We start from the raw sequence: 20,489 nt of genomic DNA, 5'->3' as shown, positions 1-20,489 counted from the left end.
TCACACATTAAGTGTGTATCATACAATCATTAGCTGAGAGAAATCTTGCCTTGAGTGAGTCCACTGACACACTATGTCAGCCAGACAATGGGAATTTCCTGAAAGAAGTTGAGCTTATAGCTAAATTTGATCCTATTTTGAAACAACACATTGAGAGTCACCTATCTTGGTAAAATAATTCAAAATGAGCTCATCGAGTCAATCAGTGGCAAAATCCTGGAGGAAATTTTAACACAGGTAAAAAAGTCTAGGTGCTATTGAATTACGTACACTGGATTGTACACCTGATATATGAGCCATCAAGAACAAATGCAAGTCATTACTTAACATAATCATCCACACTCACTCATAACATAATCATCCACACTCACTCATAACATAATCATCCACACTCACTCATAACATAATTATCCACACTCACTCATAACATAATTATCCACACTCACTCATAACATAATTATCCACACTCACTCATAACAACTATCCATACTCACTTGCATCATTCACACTTTTTGTAAATTAATCATTGAGATTCATCTATAAATCTCATCACTCCACATATTTCTCTCCTTATTCATTTGTTTATAATAGTGAAGCATCATTACCTTGCCAATAAAATCAAAAAGATTAAAGGTGGCCATCATAACCACCGGCATCCATGAATGTAGACGACACGACACGACCTCAGTCTCTATGCCAGGGTAGAGGCACAGAGTCACAAAATATGCCAGGGCGATGGAAAACATATACTGCCATACGTTGCGGCCCACCTGCCACCGGGCTATTACTCCCCCTGTTGATGGATGAGAATTACAGTAGTCTGATGCACAACCTGTCAAAAAACACTCATCCACAGAGCTCTAAAGACTGTTAATTAACTCATTTATTCAAGACTGTACAGTACTCCCATTATCTACTTAATACATAACATATCTACCGCCACAGCCAGACCAAGTAACTTACTCTTAATAGCTGACCAGAGTCTGATGGATCTGGTGTATGTGGATGTGTAGCCTCCTCTCACTCTCCCCATAATAACATGCTCGACTCTGTAGCTGGGAGCCGACGAGTCAATGGGATCTATAGACGCCGAGATGGGGAGAGTGGCCGCAGATTGGAAGGTGGCAGTGGAGTCAGAGGGTGTCACTGTTCCACCGTATGAACTGTTCACACTTCCACCCCCAAACCCTGCCGCTACATCAACCTGGAGATCAACAAAAAGTAGAATTACTGTATATGAAACAGACGTTTCACTAAAATATAAACATCTCTTTTCCTGCTCATAATCCACAACCAGTCAAATTATCACAATACAATATGATACTATCATCATGTGTAAGGGTTGGTGGCTGGCTGTCTTTACCAATCATACCATATTTTATTTATCTCCCCAGATTCATATCTAATTTTGTTCATCCATCCAAATCTGCTTTTCCCTGACCTTCCTTCCCTCAAATCTACAAAAACAGTACTGTACCTCATCTTAAAACTCCAGTAGTAAATGCACACTGTCCTGGGTATTGATGTTCCTTCAACTTTGTCTTAACTGACTGTAGTTGACACCACAACATATGAACACTTATGAAGTAAAACTACATGGCTGTACCACACAATTTCCTAAAACACTCTCTCAGGGTTCCTGGTTGCTCACCCCAGTGAAATATCCTGTACTCACATTGCCTGGTCTACCAGTGATTCATGCTCCTCAATGCCTGGTGTATGATGCACAGGAACCTAAATCAGATTAATGAAAGCCCAAATTTTTGCACTACCCCCTTTACTTCATATGTGAAAAGCGTATGAAGCTCCAAATGGGTATACAGGCATGAATTTCATACACATAAAACCCTGAGCGAGTTAAGATCTTTGTCATCGCAAACATCCATATCTTCATTAAGTTTCCTAATTTATATTCCTAAAGCTGATTCTCTTTTAACTGCTGGGACTTAATACATCTACAGTTTTACATGGAGACTGGAATTTTCCCCTTCAATCATTTAATTCAAATTATTTGAAAAGTAATTCAACTACAACCTGATGAACTAAGTTTCCATCATCAATGACAACAATCATTATTCTTACACAGTACTATACTGCCTGCTCTTCAAAAACCTGACATGTAAAGTTTTCTTCATCTATGTCTACAACAATGAGACCTGGTAAATATCATCTATAAATTACTCTTAAGTTTCTGTCCTTATAAACATGAACTAGCATTTGTAGATAGTGTACCAGTATAGCATCCTCCGACGGCTCCAAGGTAATTCTCTTGAGGTCGTCCGTATCCTCGGTGGTGCGGCACAGATTAAGATAAAACTGGAAAAAACGGTCATGTGTGAGCAGTGTCCAGCCTGTGACTGAGAAAGGAGTGGGGATGACTTATGGCAGCAACAAAACTGAGATGGGTTCTGCCTGGTGCAATAGTCCAACCAAAGTGAGAGAGTCAAAGATACAACTTGACTTCAGTATTTTGTTATATTATATCAAAGGAAATCTGTACAACAGTACAACTGCACAAATTTCAAGTACAGTACATCCCAGTCTGAATTACTGTATACAAGCATGAAAACCCTACCTCAAGAAAGAGCTAACATACCTTGAAAAGGTGCAACACAGAGTGACTAAGATGATTGCAGAACTATGTCATCTCAATTATCCAAGTAGACTAAAGGCCTTAAGCCTAACAAACCTTCAGACAAGGCACAATAGGGCAGATCTCATTGAAACATTCAAAATGCTGACAGGGATGGAAAACGTGAACCCGGGACAAATCTTTGTGATGTCAGGCTCCACCAACACGAGAGGACAGAGAGGACATAACTCCCTGAGGTAACTGAAGTATAGTATAAGCTCTCCTGATCCTCAGTTCAGAGGTTTAATAATAACAGTAAAGTTAGATCAGGTCATACATAGAGCAAACCAATTACCCAGCTACGAACTTCAGTTTTGTACAAGACTTCATTGTGATAATGACCACTTCTGTTTTGGATTTAATCATTTACTCCATTCGAATACAGTATATGAGTTTATAAGGTACGAAAAGTTGGGTACAGCATTTGTTTAAAAGACTTTGATGTGATCTTGCCATGGTACCATGATTTTATATCAAGTTTTATGTGTCACAGCTCTGTGATTTCATACCAAAACAGCACACCAATGTCATGATACCATGATGATGGATCATCACAATTAACAGCAGAGATGGACACTAAGCTAACCCTTCCCAGACAGAGTGGTCAGCAGACTATATATGGACTCCACCACATCTTCACTGGAAATGAAAACTTAGAAAGGGAAGCAGCCACCTGGTTTGAAATTTGGTCTCAAAAGAAGACCCAAGATGATGGATTTTAGGAGTTACTCAAACACACTGATCTGTTTCCTTCTATTACACAAGCAATTATTATTGCTCTGACATTACCTGTGACAACATGCACAGTGGAGAGATCATTCGGGACAATAAGGGCAAAAATCTGGTCAAGATCAATGATGGCAGATCATTTATCTGGACCCTGTATGATGAGTGTTCATCGAACAACGATTTGTGAGAGTAAACAAGAACTCATTCAAAAAGTAATTAATAAATTCTGACAAGATCCAGGATGCTTGCAGTTATTCCACAGTTGTTCTTGGGAAATACAAGAAGCAGAAAAATGATGTAAAGAATGAGACATTTACCTTTACACTTCCCTGTTTTTCTATAGCAATTTCAATGAATTTTGTTATACAGTAATATTTTGTATATACTAAGTCTCGAAGTTCCAACCTTATTGTGTAAAACTGACGTATGATGCAATCCACAAATACAGCATCAAACCTAACCTAACCTTGAGAAACACTGGAAAAGTTCCAGTGCATGACCATGTTTCTCTCCCCAATTTGTCCAATGACAAAGAGATTGTTATTATGATAATAATAATAATAATAATAATAATAATAATAATAATAATAATAATAATAATATCAGTAATAACAATAACAAAACAGTACCGGACAGTAATAATAAATATTGTGATGTTTGTAAGGGAGAGAGAGAGAGTAGAACCTGTATGAACGTTGTCTTCTGAACAACAACATGAGTGACGAGGCAGAGGAAGACAAAGGCAATGGAGATGACGAAGAAGATCATGGTGTTGGTCCGCTGGTCATCCAACAGCAATTTTGTCACTATACGATTCCCAGAGATGATTAGTCCCGCTGTACCTGGTTGGTGATGGAATAAATATGTTATATATTTAATAACAATTCGAATGATTCCAAAATAGGTATGAAAAACTAATTAAGAATCTAGAAATTGTAATATTCCACTATGGGTTTATGAGAGTACCTACTGTACAATACACTCAACAACATGCTTATTTAAATGTATCTAATCTATACAGTCAGCACAATGAGATAACTTTATGGAGAGCGAGGAACTCTTAAAATGTTATCTTTAATCTTATAATGATTAGCCTCAAGATATACCTATGTAGTCTCACTACTGTATATAAGACTAAAATGTAGCTTGGTGTAGTGTTAACAAGCTTCCCAGTAACTACTCATACAAACAATATATGACAGAAGGTTCCAATAGAGGCTACTGTACTGTACACTTCACTTTAACGGCTTCTAAAGGTATTATAAGTAATATCTCCGTTAGCCAGAATCTCTCAAAGGCAAAACTCTACGATAGCCGGAAATAAACATTTTCTCGGAAAGTTGTTCCCAAAGCCAAAAAATTCCGGCTTTAGGAACAAATTCCAGAGTTGAAAATCAAGAGCATTTTCTGAAAATATCTTGAATAAAAACGAAAGCTAAAGTATTTGAGGGAGGACCTGACCTGAACTGACTAAATGTCAAGTGGAGGTAGGGTGGGGGATTTAGTGATCTCATATCATTGCCCTTCTGCTGGAATGTACGGTCACCCTTTCTTGGGTGGGGGATTAGTGGGTCTTTACAGATCCCCAAACTGTAGCTTACTAAACCAAATGACCTTAAGAGCCTTAATAGACAATGCAGCGATACTCAACCCTAGCCACCTCCTTATCATGGGGGACTTTAACTATGGCGACATCGACTGGAAAAACGAGTTCATGCCAAATGACTTAAATAACCTTGCTACTCTATTCGTAGAAACCCTCAGAGATAATTTTCTGTTCCACCATGTTCAGGACCCGACGCATGACAGAGGGGAGCAAACACCCAAGCCACTTGACCTCCTCATCATAACAAACGAGGAGGGTATGGTGGTCAAGCTGAAACACCTAGCCCCAGTTGGCACCAGTCACCATATAGTGTTGTCATTCAGATTAAACTGTTACTTGGTTCATGACAAAACCAGGCCAAGGTTCAAATATTACATGGGGAAATTACGACGGGATGAGGTTGGAGGTGACACACAGCTTCATTCATGCCTGTATCATATAGATTATTAGTTTTTAAATATATTATTTAACCAAACTTTAGTTAAACTATTTTGGATTACCTATTATTGTAAGGAAATGGAGTTTCTAACTTAATTAGAACTAAATTTACAGACTCCGGTAGTATAGACTCGAGGAAGATGTGTAATTTAGATACTCGGAAACTTTTCCCAGTAACCAGTAACGATTCCGGGGAAGTGTTCTGCTCTGCACCAATTGTTCCGGCTAATGGGGATATCACTGTATAAACTAATAGTAACATGGTCAGGGATAACAAATAAATTCACTAATTAAAACAGTGCTTCAAAAACATACATAAGGAATGAATTAACTCTAAATACATTCACTAATTAAGCAACTTCTTAGCATTTGATAAGAATATATGGCATAAACTTTACATCTACACACTACAGTACTGTACATACAGCCACTGACTCTACAAAACTTCAAAATACATTACTATGCTAATTGTTCTACCTCTCTTTATATATACCGTACTGTACTGCTCTGTATTCCCATTATGTACTAAAGTGACTCAAGCTTAATCCTCTGTATAACCAGACACCAACACACATACTCTCACCACCAACACACATACTGTACTCTCATCGCTCCTCTGATTGTTGTCCCCTTTTGTCCAAGTCTCATTAATCCTCTATAGTAGTTCTTAAACTTTTTCACTTGGTGCCTCCCTTTTGCTCTTTAACCCCCCCCCCCCCTCGCAACATTTATTAATAAATAAATTCAATTAATTTTTAATAAATATTACATATTTTACTAATATTTATACAGAACACTACCTTTTTAAGATCAACTAACTCATAATTATTTATCCATGTATCTCATGCATATGGAGAAGAATGAAATATACTGTACTGTACTGTACTAAGAACAATAATTATCACACAATTTTATTGAAAAAAATTTTTAATAAAGAAAAAAGATAGTCAATATACAGTACAGTACACCTCCTCCCCGACTTACTACCATCCGGACATACGACCACCTCAGTCATACCAAAATTTTGTCAAATTACGTATTTTTGAGTCCCAACGTCAGTGATTGCGCTGTGTACTGACAAAATTTTTGTTTGTAATTCGCTTTAAAATGGCTGGCAAGCTTAAAAGTGAGAGTTTTGTGGTGCTGAGAAGAAAGAGACACCTATTTTAGATTTTATATGTATTATTTAAGCATTTTCGACTTACGACCTGGATTTGGGTCCCTAACCCAGTCGTAAGTCGGGAGGAGCTGTCTACTGAATGTTTTTCAGATGGCCCCACACCCCCCAATTTGGGAACCACTGTTCTAGTCTAATTTGTTCATTAATTTGCGTGTGTGTGTAGCGGATGGAGGGTAGACTCACATTTTTAATAAATTTGTTTCTGATTATTTGTGAGAGGATTTTCCAATTATTATTTATTTGTATGTGTTTTGTGTGTGTGTCTCTACACACACACAAACATAATTGCAATACCGTACAGGTAAAGGAAATTACTGTCTCTAGAACGAATGGCTCCCTGTCCCAGCCGTGAAAATGCCAACAACTTTAAAACTACCCACAGACATTCTTGGGTACAACCAGGGTGTCATCCGCAAATAACCGAGAGCTGCGAAGTAAAAATCCGCGAACATGGGGGGGCCCCCCTGTATTAACCAATTACACTTTCCAAAATAGATCTCCCACCAATCACATTTCAGGATGCAACCACTTTGCCAAATTCTAAAATAGATATGCTATGCCTCATCATGTCCTTCAATATGTCATGGAAGCCACACATCCACAACATTGCTAAAGCTGTCTCCTGAAAGCTGGGAATGCTGTGCAGATGCCGTAGTTACTTCAAGTTTATAAGGGATTCATTCGTCCTAACTTGGAGTACTGCTCTCATATCTAGGGTGGCTCTTTTTCTGTCCAGCTGTTACATAGGGTGGAATCAAAGGCACTTCATCATATTAACTCTCCTCCTTTAGTTTATAATCTTTCTTCACTTTCTCTTCGCCGCAATGTTGCTTCACTCTCTCTCTTTTACAGGTACTTAAACGGGCAATGTTTGGTGGATTTGGCATCCTGTGTACCGCCGGCAAGGCCGTGGGCTCGTAACACTCGTCTTGCCCGCAGTGCCCACCGTTTCTCTGTGGATGTCGGTCACACTAGAATAACCCGTTATAGTACATCCTTCTTTCCTCACACAGCTAAACTGTAGAATGCTCTGCCTTCTTCTGTGTTTCCATACTCATACAATCTGTCTCACTTTAATAAGCTCATTTTCCGGCATCTTCATAGCCTTTTTCTCCTCGAATTTTCATTTTTTTACTCTTTTTGAAGATATTGCTAAAAGATCTATTATTGTCCTTGAACATTACAAGATAATGTCTGTTTTTGGCTTTGGTTTTAGGGATATGAATTTTTCAAACTCTGTAAAAATTTTTATCAAATATCAAGAAACTAAAAATAGATCCTGCAAAGCAACAAATTGCAAAATGATATTACATTGACGAAAGAAGCTTCTTGTGCTGAATTTTTTATTCATAAAATCGGTCAAAACCTGGCTGAAAAATTACAATCTTAGTGTTGGAAATTTCATCTTGAGATACAGGCTGATATGTTTCTCAACCTGTTACCCCCATGTAAGCACACATCCTGAGTTGATATCACGCATAATACCTTAGGGTAACACAGTATACAGTATCAAGCTCCTGGTCCCCAACCCCTACCTCACTGAGTCATAGCCTAAACTAATAGACCATGCTAACACTACTACACCATGCCAACACTATTCTAACACTACTACACCACGTTAACACTAATACACCAAGTTAACACTACCTTAACAATAATGCACCAAGCTAACACTAACCTAACACTCTAACAGTAATAAATATAACAACAAACTATGATTTAGTTATCAATATTCACAGAGAAAACACTTCTAAAAAATGTTCTGTTCATTGTAGTTACGACAAAGAAGAATACACAGTTTTAGCACTTTTCTAGTATTAGCTGTATAAAACTGGGCACAGAAACAGCTACTGTTAGCCTGTTACAAGCACTGCATGCATGGCAGGTGTTCATTAGCATAAAGTACGGTGTTGTAGCAAAGCCAACCCATAAAAAAAAGGTGTTCAAAGTTAAACAAAAACTGTCAGTGTACATAAGATCTTGACAAAGACAAAATAGTACATAATATATGAAAGAGTACTTTAAACACAGCACATGCCATACAGCACAGTATATAGTATAAATTACTTTTCAGCAAAGTATATAGACCAACTGTCATATACATAGAATGGTAAAAAACATTACTTGTTACATCACAACTAGTTGGAGATATTGTGTGAGCCAATATCCATGATATGTCCCTTGTTATACTCACTCTCTCCAGTCATAACAGCTTGAGTATATCTCTTTGGTAGCATGCTGGTATAACCATAGAAGCTTGACTGCTGGACTGTAATAGAGAGAGATTTTCAAAGGGAAGAAAGTTTAAGTAAACCTGAGTCACCACTTGGTCTCACCCACAGTGCCCAGAGAAATATTTGTTAAATATTTACAGAAAAATGCAGGGGTATAACAGGGCTCCACATTAATGATCATTCACTTACTTCAAAGAAAGAATTTACCGAGACAAATAACTTTTCCTATGTGTACATCATTTGCTGTATAAAGATAAGTAATTCCTCCCTGAAAGTATATAGGGTGTTGGTGGTACAGTGGTAACACATGTATCGCTCACCACCATGTTGTGGGTTTGGGTCCTGGCCAAGGACACACGTGAGAAGGGTGTTATCCAGTATGACACTTCCAAACATTGCTTCCTCAAGTTTAGTTGTGACTCATCTATTTAGACTGAAGCTTACAATGTACAGTATATACTGGTAAATATATGGTTGGTGCCTTACCTGAAAAGAGCCGTGTCAACTCATAAGCACAAACTATTTGTTTTTGTTGCTTTCAGAACAAAATAAGAAAAAAATAATTGTACAGAGTACAGTACAATATTTCTAATAAAAAAAGATGAAAACACACTCCAATTTTCCTTAATGATGCCCACATACTGGAAGTGATATCTTACAACTGTAGCACAGGTTTGCCAGTCATGGCAACAGTTTGTTCCACAGTTGACAGTTGGACATTTATTTTCCAATTTATCATTTCCACCACTTGTCCACTTCTTACTCGTTCAGTGATCAGTCTGCCCTTTGTTATGAGTTTCATTGTCCAGTGTTAGTACAGGAGGACACTGGCGTATGCAGAGTAAATCTACAATGTTTGGTTAGGTCACACTGAATAACACCTCTCTCACATTTGACCCCAAACACAATGGGACAAGCATGATCCTGCTGCTGGTGATGTAGGTACAGTACAGTATTTAATTATTATTTTCACCAAAATTTACAGGAGCTAATATTGTGTAAGTGGCCATTAAACATATATTCCTGGCTAAAGGTCTTCTCTCACGCACGCACACACACAGACACACAAACTATAGTATGATAACTATGTGATAAATATAAGGTTGTTTCATCTACAGTACTTGATGTGAAAAGGCAAAAGGAAACTTCCTGATTTTTTGTATAAAATTGTTCACATACCTGTATTGGTGTTGTTTAGTGAAATAATGAAGGTTCCCTTAGAAATATACCGGTAAGTTTTTTCATATTTCAAAATACAGTACATAAGAAAAACTTTAAATCATGTGCACTCAACTAGAACTTGTCTTAATAATTATTCAAGTTACTGCCAAAACACACACCGCACACTCTTTTGTTCACACCAACAATTTTCTCAACATAATGCAATGTAGCAGGAACCAATAATAATCAGCCTCTTACTAATGCTGTAGAAGAGGTGCACTGTATTGCTATGGTGTTCCCCTTCAACAAGAACCCAAATACTGCATCTGGTTTACTCCTGCTACTTCACACAACAGCAAATCCGTCCCTATATACCTCTCAACACAGTTAAACACAGAGAATTAGAACCAAATATTATATAGGCTCTTCTATTAACCTGTCCTGTCATCTGTCCTGAAAAACAAAACAAAAATAAAACCATTCTAGGATGCTGATAAACGTACTGTACTAATCACAGAATACATGAAATTATCAAGGCAATACATTAACTGAATTCAGTCACCCATGAAAACAATGTCAAACTTAACCTAATCTAACCCAACCTAACCAAACCAAAATTAGTCTAACCTAACTTAACCTAGTCTATTCTAACCTAACCAGCAAAGAGAGATAAGTATTTGCTCTTTGTCCCATTAAGGTTGTCTACCATGACCCATATTCCCAGTAATGATGGCATGAAGTTTTTCTACACACTCCCAAAATTTATAATGATCCCTCCATCCTAAACCATTCCCAATGTTCTAGAAAACCTTCTTAGTTAATAATACAGTACTTGTGTAGATCTTCTCTTGCCTGACTGTTTCTACGTACTGTCTTGTGTCAACCATGGCATCAAATTTGTTATGTATATCTTTCACTCTCTCCATCTTTGGCCACCATCCTCACTCCCCCTCTCTATGACCACCATCCTCACTCCCCCCCTCTATGACCACCATCCTCACTCCCCCCCTCTATGACCACCATCCTCACTCTCCCCCTCTATGACCACCATCCTCATTATATTCGAAGTTAATACTTTACAGTTTAACATAAACACTTGTTAAAATTCGAGAATTGTTTCAACAAATAATTAAGACAATGTTGTTTGGTTTTCCTTGAAGACACAGAGTAGAATATTTGGAAATGATCCTGGATGTGATGCCCTGTTTTTGGAGGAAGGATAAGTACATACAGGGTTGGGTTATGTTAGGTTAGGTTAGATTAAGTTAGGTTGGGTTAGGTTAGATTAGGCTAGGTTTGGTTAGTTTAGGTTAGGTCACATTGGGTTGGTCCAGGTTAAGGTCCAGGGTATATGAAGGCATCATGCTAAGAGATGAAAACTACATGGTTAATTTTACTTACCATGACATATATAGAATTCCGAGAATAAAAATGGAAAATAAATAACAAATGGAAGACCGAACTTGAAATCCCGTTGTCTGTCACAGCTTGTAACGAGGCAACTCTCGTAATGTAAACTCCTTACCGGGAGCTCCATGTCCTAAAACAATCCCCACGTGCTGAGAAGACAGCCACTCCTCTAAAGACCTTCAGATTCCCAAGGACAACTGTACCTTATCACCTCCTTTGGGTTAGTGATTGTGATGAGGAGGGAAGGCTATTATACCAACCATGACTGACATAATGAGGGGTTGTGTGAGGACAGGAAGACCCAGAGTTATGAGAGCTGCCTCACTAAAGGACATAAGCTAGAATACCGTAATATAGATGTAACAGACAACTAGTGCAAGAAAATCTGTCCATTCATGTTTTGTAAACCTTTCCTGTAATATTAATGGCAGACTTATGAAGAACCAGTTAAATACACTAAATACACATTTTATAACTGCTACAAATTATGTACAGTATCACATAACACAAGACTAGCTATATAAAATTCAAATTGTCTTATGTATTAATGAATTAGAAGTGTTTACTAAAGCAGATTACTGTAATAAGTAACAGGGGAGTTAAAGCTTTTATATTTTGAGGCAACACTTGTGGCAAAAAATGAGAGACAGATACAATAGACTTAAGAAGAGAAAACCCTTAAAAAAAAAAGAAGGATTCATTCCACTACATGTAAATTATAACGACTCTTAAAAAAAATGTTAACTGTCCGTCTTGGGGTTACTGCTCACAATGTTACATTCTATGATAACGTTAAGAGAAGGATGATGAACAGGTTCCATAAAATACAAATAGAGAATACTTACTAGATCATTTGTACAGAAAAAGAGTAAAAAGGAGGAAGGTGAAGGAGAAAAATTGACTGCAGTTTTGTTAAAATTAAAGAATAAATCCAAACAGAATAGATATTAAAGATAGCACAGCAAGATACCGTACAGGCATACCTCGCTATATGTTGCTTTGCTTTATGTTGTTTCATTTATACACTGTTCATGAATTACAGAAAAATAACACTTTTTTCAAACGATTTTTAAAAAGGTTTATGTAACAGTGGCAGACCACTTAAGAGTAGCCTTACTGTAGAGTGCCATTCAACCACCATGCTCTTCTGCTACGACTCCTGCCTAGTGTAAGTCAGTTTACTACCACATTCACTTCACCTGTTTACAGCGAGTGGGAAAGACCCAGCAAGTGATATTTGTGCCTCTGGCAAGAAAAAAACTAAAGAAAAGTTTCATAAGGAGTTTTAAAGTTGGTGAACAACCATTGATATTGCCAGGATGCTTGGCCTACCTGTGAGAACAACCAGTGAGAAACCTGACCAAATTTAATAATGTGCTTAAATTGTGACACATTTAACGGCTACTAAAATAACTCAAAACAGAAGTGGAGTTAGGGAAAATATTGAAAGACTTTAAAAAATTGGGATGGAAGATCAGAGTCAGATTATGGCGAGAGATCAGACTTGGAAACCTTTGTGGCTGCTCGAGGGTGATTTGAACATTTTGACGAACACAGCAGCAACACTTTCCAGTACTGTACCTAAAAAGTTATATGAAGGTTCCTTTGCCGAGTATTTGGCCATCCAATTTAAAAATTTGTACAAAATCGAAAAATAGGTCAATTTGCTTGGATTTTGGCTTAACTAGAATGCCAGAGCATGCCATTTTTTGTGGTAGTGCTTGTGAGTGTTGGTGAGTGGCAGGCAACTTTTCCACCCACTTGGTGATCCACTGTCCAAGGTTGCTGTAGATGTAAGAATTGTTCAAAAGGTTTATGGTGTTACTGCTACCCTTATCAAGATGGATAGGAAAGGGAAATTGCACTGAAAGAAATGAGACACTTATGTTATTCAGAAATTAAAATATTAAATATTTTAATTTTCTTTTTTGGGGTCAACAAACTAGTTTCATAAATGGTCATGTAGATGATTTTCTCTTTTTATTATAAAAAACAATATATTATGGAACACTCACTTACATACAAATACAAGGTAAATAGATAACTGTATGACTGAAAACAAAGTTAAAAACTTAAAATGTTCGTAAACTTTTTTACTCTCCACATAGGTGGGTGGGAGTGCGCAGGCAGGAGTGGCCCACACTCAGTAGCCGGGGTCTGTGAGGCAGCCTCACCACGGGATGAGGAAAGTGAATCTGCAAGTGCTGACACAGAAGTGGCTAGAACTAATCTACAAATTTTGAGAGCATTAATTGAAGAAAGTGGCTATAAGCTCACCAGTTGTTTAATGTGGATGAGATGGAGCTTCACTGGAAGTGTATGCCAGTAGGACCTTCATGTCAATGGAAGAGAAGACTGTGCCAAGTTTTAAAGCAGCCAAAGATCAGTTAACTCTTCTGCTTGATAGGAAAAGCTTCAGTGCATTCTATGCTTAAACCCTTGCTGGTGAGTGTGAACCCCACACATAATATGCACCTCTACAGTTAACAAGATCCTACGCAACAGCATTAACTGTTATAAGGAGCTGCACAAACATAAGAAGACAACTGTCCAGCAATCTTTGAACCATATTTAAACATTCACTCCTAGATGAAGAGGTAGGCAATCATAACACTTTGTCTCACTAACTGCACCACTTCCTACCCCAGCCAGCCTCTACCAAGCAGTAACCTCAACCATCTTGGGTAAGTGTTATCTTATTAACATTTTGTACTGTATATTTCAACTTACAGTTATCTAGTATAGATAATGTATTTAATTATTATTTTGGTAATAAAATTTTTACCAGAAATGTCCCTTAGGTACATAACTCCTATTTGTATCATTAGGTCTATGGTAAACTCATGTTCACTATACAGTACTGTACTGTACGTTGTAACTTCAAGAATGCACGTGATATGTATAGCGAGGTAATGCTGTACAGCGTTATAAAGAAGTATCTCCAGTATGACAGTGTAAGTTGGAGAAGAACTATACATATCTTCAGTATGACAGTGTAAGTGAGTGAGTATTGTAAAATATGAAGACCAAGGACAAGGTAGAGGGTAAAGGTGAACAATTACTTGAATGATAGAAGAGGCTCGACGACCAAGTCCATAGAAATGTGCCGAGGTCATGAAGGAGTGTGGAAGAGAAGCAACAGAAGCCCCCCCCCCCTCCCTACAGTCCAAGTGGACAGTGAAGATTAAGGCCATCTGATACCTTGTAACATACCTGTACAACCGAAGGCCACCACGGAGACAGAGAAGAGTGTGACTTTGTAGGAGATGCTGGCCATGAAGGCGTTGGGCCACCAAATCTCAAAGAAACTGACGAAGATGAGCATGACCAGAGAAACGACATATCCTGAAAGACACGCACACACACAGTACATGAGTTGACCAAGATGTGATTATTAGTTCTTCTTCTAGTCAGTGAGTCATTCAATGGGTCAGTCAGGCAGTGAGTGAGTCATTTAGTGAATCAGTCAGGCTGTGAGTCAGTCAATCAGGTGTGCTATTCATAAAGTTGTTGATATTATGTAAAATATATCCAAGATTAATATATACAGATCAGTTACACCTGGCTCAAGTGACAAGAGTTTTGCAAGCCTTTCCTCACTATGTGATACAGGGCAGCCACTTCAACAACACAGTCCCAAGGCATCCAGTGGTGTTAGGAGTAAAAGATGAAAAAGTCTATTGACAAATAATGAATATATTGGTACAGCATTTATGTTCTAATACAATACCCTACAACACAGTACATGAGGAAGTGTCATCTGAGTACTGACACCATCATCATCATCAACAATGTTTTACAGCCATTTTCCATGCTTGGGTGAGTTAGCTGCAATTACCTGATGGCAGCTTTTGGGTAAAACCAGAATGTGTTTAAGTAAGCAATAACATATTTTTAAATCTGAAGTTGGATTAGGTAGAATTTAGCCTAATGGAGACAGCAACAGGGGATTCATTAATCTTGTGGGAGAACACAACTTTACATATACTGTAGGATGCTGGCTGATTTTTTAGCCATTTTTCAGACAAAAAAGAGCGTCTTATATGCCGTAAAATACGGTAATTCTACATTACCAACAACGTTGTACCTCCAAGACCATTCATCAAGGATTATACCAGGTAAATACAAGTTACAATGATACCTCGAGCGGTGCCTATATAAGAAGACATTAAAGAATTTTAATGCAGCTTATGGGGCCCAAGACTCAATAAAAAGTATAAACATATAAACTTCCTTGAAATTCTCATTATAGTGTAGCCTTAAAAAGATAATAAATTATAACTTACCAAATATAATTCTGATGTTAAGAGGCACCAGCTCCACCACGAGGTTGTTGAGCAGCACAGCGCCAAACGCAACGAAGATGTAAACGATAGAAATGTCAAAGACGATCGTGGTCTCAGGATAACGTTCTTGGAAATAATCAACAGCAATGGTGAAACTGAAAATAAACCATAGAAATAATAACACTCATGCAAACGGTCCTATTGACATTATCTTCGGAAAACGGCCAAAAATTCCTATGTATATTTATTTTTATTCTTTTGTGACAAACCAAGAAAGGAAGAACTAAGAAATTCAGGCCATTATTACTGAAGTAATGGCTATCACAGTTTTACACACAGTAGATCCTAGTCAATGCAAGAATCTAAAATACATATAAAACTTTAGTGAGCCAGTAAAGAAGTGATACCTTGTACAGTAGCGCCTCAGTATCTTAAAGGCATGATGAGTGTGCTACAGTGAGTCCTAGACAACATCCATAACAATCCTCCCACAACTCTTACTATACTGTACCTGTACAGTGTGTTTTATAACAGGTATGTGTGGTCTAGGGTACAATCACCCAACCCAAATAAATTATATTTCACTATCTCCATAAACTTTCCATCAGAAAGTGGTATCTGCCAACTCCCATATTTGCTTAATTTTTGCTTGAATTTTTTTTTAAGTGGAATGCAATTTCATGAAACAGAAACAGTAATACAGGTGTTGACCATTATATGATGGAGTTAGGGACTTTGAAAGGCCGTCGTAAGGTGATAGATCGTATATCAATATTAATAACTTATGGGAAAATAGGTTCTGTTCCTGAGACCCTGAAGAGCAAGAGTTATCACCAAGAGCAGTTATTTTTTAACTCGTAATTTTGGGTAGACAAACTGTATACATAATTTTCTTCTTTTTTTTTTACTCTTACATGCACACACAATCTTTCATACATAATATGCCAAAAATAATTATCATAAGGTCAAAATTATAAAGGGAATAAACATTTCTTATATGCGTGGGAGTTATCACAGAGAGGGGTGTGGGGGTTCTCAGATGTTCTCTGTTTCTGTCCTGTGTGTAGTGATATGATTATCAAATAGCAATGGAATATTTTCTTTATTATTTTTTATTTATTAGTATTACTTTTATCTATTCCTCACATTTACTAGCACTTTACCGAGTATATATTATTTTATGTATAAAGAATAGCTTCTTCCATATGCAAACCATCCTCTGGGCGACATGACAGTTCAGCTACTCAGCCATGCAGCCACCGGGGCAGGCAGAGCCACCCACAAATCCTGCGTGGGTCACGTGTGTTACTCCATTCCGAGGTTGTGTCATCATATCTTGGTCTATTGCAAGTTATTACACATCACTTTTCCAAAGCAGTGACAATGCAGGAAAAGCATTCAGGTTGCCATCGGGTAACAACCATCGTAAATCTGATCTTAACCATCACATAGCAGTACTGTACTTGGTGTTACAGTAATTTCTAAACATTATAAAATTAATCGATCATATGTCAATTGATCGTATAACAGTCAACACCTGTACCTAATTATCAACATTACCTGTTATATGGCAATAGGAAGCCAATACCAGCCATCACCAGAGCCAGATATATCAAGTTCCAAGGATCTTCTGGTGGAGACATGTGACGCCCAGGACCATCGTGCTCATCATCATCGTCGTCATCCTGTCCAAACCTGCCAAGTAACAACACAAACCACCAAAATTATTATGATATCAATTAACCTCACAAAAATATTGCTATACTTGTACAGTAGTCAGAAAAATGTGCATTATATTAAGGATTTTGCAATAATGCAGCAACCTAAATTGCCTCAATATTTTACAGTAAGGACACCCATTTTGTAATAAAGAGGCAGTGGACCACGTGCAGCGACACTCCGAGGGGCAAACTTTGCCTTTACACCTGTGTCATGTGAGCAGACCCACGGCAGGGTCAGGAAGGTCTTTAACTATCCATTTATCATGTTCTTCAAAGTACCCCAGCCCCTGGTGAACCCCCAAGATGCTTCATCGCCATACCCTGAAATTCCTGCCAAGATGTTACGCGAGAGGTCTACTTTAGAGGAAAAAGTAAAAATTAGTGAAGAACTTGAATGCGAGGGAAGTACAACTGTTAATGCTCGTCAGCACGGGGCCAATGAGAGCTCCATTCGAACTATGAAGCAAAGTGCAAGGAAATTTAATTGTGTGGCTGAGAGGGAGACTGCAGCGAGCAGAGGGAGGCCTCCCTCACACCACCTCGCCCAGCTGTCAGCAGGGTTGTCATAAAGTATGATTTTGTATACAGAAAATGTACAGTACTAATGTTATACAGTATTAGAATCTGCATGGCTGTGTATAATTACCATACACAATAAATTATTTTTGCAGTAATTCCATCTTCACATACTGTATTTACCTAAACTTGATGTATGCAGTACATGGGTTGTGATAAACCTGCAAATCACATCAAACAAACCACTAAATTGTTAGCCCACCAAGCCTGACAGTGGGGCTTGCTTATTTCCCTCCTCCTCCTCCTGGAAATGTTCCAGCGGACACCCTTGGTTATATCAGAGATCAGTAACTTAAAAAAATATTGTTCCCTAATTATTAAATGACTTTATATTGAAACAATGCTGTTTGGCATGATGAAAATCAGCAAATGTTTATGGATTAAAAGTAACTAATAAAAGTACAATGGTGAATAATGGCCTTGGGTCTCAGGGAGGCTAAACACCCCAGCTCTGAAAATATATCATAATAATATCTAAGATACTGTAATTAGGAGCAGTGGTTGTGGTACAGTAATGCAGCGAGCCTTAAATATTATGGTCACTATCTGTGACCCAAGAGCATATACATTACACCTCCCTCTGGTGTGATACAGCTTCCTCATGGACTGACAACTGGCCCCTGAAGTTGGCTGGACCAGGTTTAGTAAGGCTCACCTCATTACAATACTGTAAACACACGCACGCACACACACGCACCAGAGTCTTTCCGGGGATAATATTCTCACAATTTTTTAAGATGTTCTTTTCAATTTAAGGACTTTTACACCTTGTGTACCTAAATACAAAACAAGTTTTCTTATAGTTTATAATAATTGATAGATTTTTCAAGAAATTCAGGTTGCTTTATTATTTAGTACCATTATTTACAGTACTGTATAGTAAAATATGACATGTCGGTGAACTGGAAGTTCCATGTTACTGATGAAACAATTATAATAACAGTGCAAGATGGCTACCAGTACTGTACTGTAGACAGTAAATAAATAACTGAAAATTAACAATAAATACTTTAAGATAAATAGTGTAGGTACCCAGCCTCCCTTACTAGTGTGAGAGGAGGAACACTAACACCAAACCCAACAACAAAGCAAACAATTACCTAATGAAAAACTCTCCACAAAATGATTCCAAATGTACAGTACAGTAATGGCAAGAAATATCATAGACCTTAATTAAAATAACTCACCGCCCACACGATTCTCCACTCATCATCTTGAAGGCTCTTTAGTGAGTCAATTACTCTGGCCTGTGCACGATATCTGAGAAGAAAAAAAATCATAAAACTGTAATACAGGTAAAATAAAAATAGCAACCAATTTTTGTGTGCTCTTTTAAAGCCTTATTCCACTGCAGTACAGTATATATATTATGTGTGTTGGCTGGTAACAACGGCTCTCATAACCACTAACCCACCAACCGTAAGTCTGAGAAACTTATTGAGAATATACAAGATTGATTTTTTTTAAATAAAGGCTTCTGTATCACCCCCCAAACCCCTACTAATTCCAATAGTTAACTTCCTAAGATTCCCCGGATGACCGAAACTATTCCAGAGTTGCTGCCGCTGCTGTTGTTTCTTGGCGAGTGTGAAATGAAATAGAGTTATTAATGTCTATGAACTGTTCCGATTCCTGCTCACGTAAACAGCTTATACCACAGAAGGGCAAGGGGCGACCTAACTGAGGTGTATAAGCATCTCAAAGGGCACTACTCAGTTGAGTGCCCTTACTTGAAGCTGGCGGACGCTCGCCCAACAGGGAGTCACAGCTCAAGGTTGAAGAAGCCGTAAGTCCAGAAAACTGTGAGGGTAAACTTTTTCGGAGTGAGAGTTGTGAACTCTCGGAACAGTCTGCCAGAGAGTGTTGTGCCGGTGTCATGCGACAAATTTTCCGGTGAGATAAACCTTCCGGGCTCATCAATTATAAGAATGATATGAAACACTCACTACCAAAGACAATGAAAGCACAAAGTGGGCAGTGCTTTGAAGTCGATGGAAATTGTGGGGTAAGAACACAAAAAATGAACCAATCAAACCCAAGAAATCCTGACCTAACCTAACATTACAAAATCTTACCCTACTTAACCGATGGTGGAGGCTGATCATGTGTGCACCGCGTGAAGAAGTAAACAATAAACACTTAAGCGAACTGGAGAACCACCAAAGTTGTGTAAATTTTACTAATTTTATAATTAAATTTAATACCCAAAACTAAGCATTTACCCCGAAAGGTTTGTCGCACGACACCGGCACCGAGTGCGAGCTCTTTCAAGACCAGACTTGACCAACACTGGAGCAGGTTCAGGTACATTCAGGAGCCGGTGCATGCCCAGTACTTGCCAAACGTGACCGATCGCCCAAGCGGCTAATGAGCCGATCAGTGGCGAAGAGGATAAAAGTAAAAAGTCACTTCCTAGCCAGGGGGGGCAACCCCCCCGCCCCATCATTTTAAATGGAAAATACTTAGCCAATCAGAGCACAATCACGGTAAAATAGCGTTAGTAGGAACTCAGCCGG

At 38.1% G+C, this 20,489-nt stretch overlaps 1 protein-coding gene across 4 annotated transcripts in view; it reads right to left on the bottom strand.

Annotated features, from left to right (window-relative positions):
* LOC121880471 (equilibrative nucleoside transporter 4-like) overlaps nt 1-20,489 on the bottom strand; it is a 34,861-nt gene that overhangs the window by 5,637 nt on the left and 8,735 nt on the right. For 3 of the 4 annotated variants that reach the window (XM_042387665.1, XM_042387666.1, XM_042387667.1), the window contains 9 exons: nt 19,161-19,233; nt 17,237-17,371; nt 15,677-15,831; nt 14,604-14,735; nt 8,780-8,854; nt 4,046-4,203; nt 2,233-2,316; nt 964-1,204; nt 606-793 (listed from right to left, as the gene is read on the bottom strand). In XM_042387665.1, coding sequence (XP_042243599.1) covers nt 606-793; nt 964-1,204; nt 2,233-2,316; nt 4,046-4,203; nt 8,780-8,854; nt 14,604-14,735; nt 15,677-15,831; nt 17,237-17,371; nt 19,161-19,186 — 1,194 coding nt within the window. In that variant the 5' untranslated portion in view covers nt 19,187-19,233. The remainder of the gene's footprint in view (nt 1-605; nt 794-963; nt 1,205-2,232; nt 2,317-4,045; nt 4,204-8,779; nt 8,855-14,603; nt 14,736-15,676; nt 15,832-17,236; nt 17,372-19,160; nt 19,234-20,489) is intronic. The other variant, XM_042387668.1, reaches the window with a different exon arrangement.

Source organism: Homarus americanus, unplaced genomic scaffold (genome assembly GCF_018991925.1).
Source record: "Homarus americanus isolate GMGI-L3 unplaced genomic scaffold, GMGI_Hamer_2.0 scaffold15794, whole genome shotgun sequence".
In the NCBI taxonomy this organism is placed as follows: Eukaryota; Metazoa; Arthropoda; class Malacostraca; order Decapoda; family Nephropidae; genus Homarus; species Homarus americanus.
The sequence above is the reverse complement of the archived record's forward strand: the minus strand, read 5'-3'. Positions and strand labels throughout refer to the sequence as shown.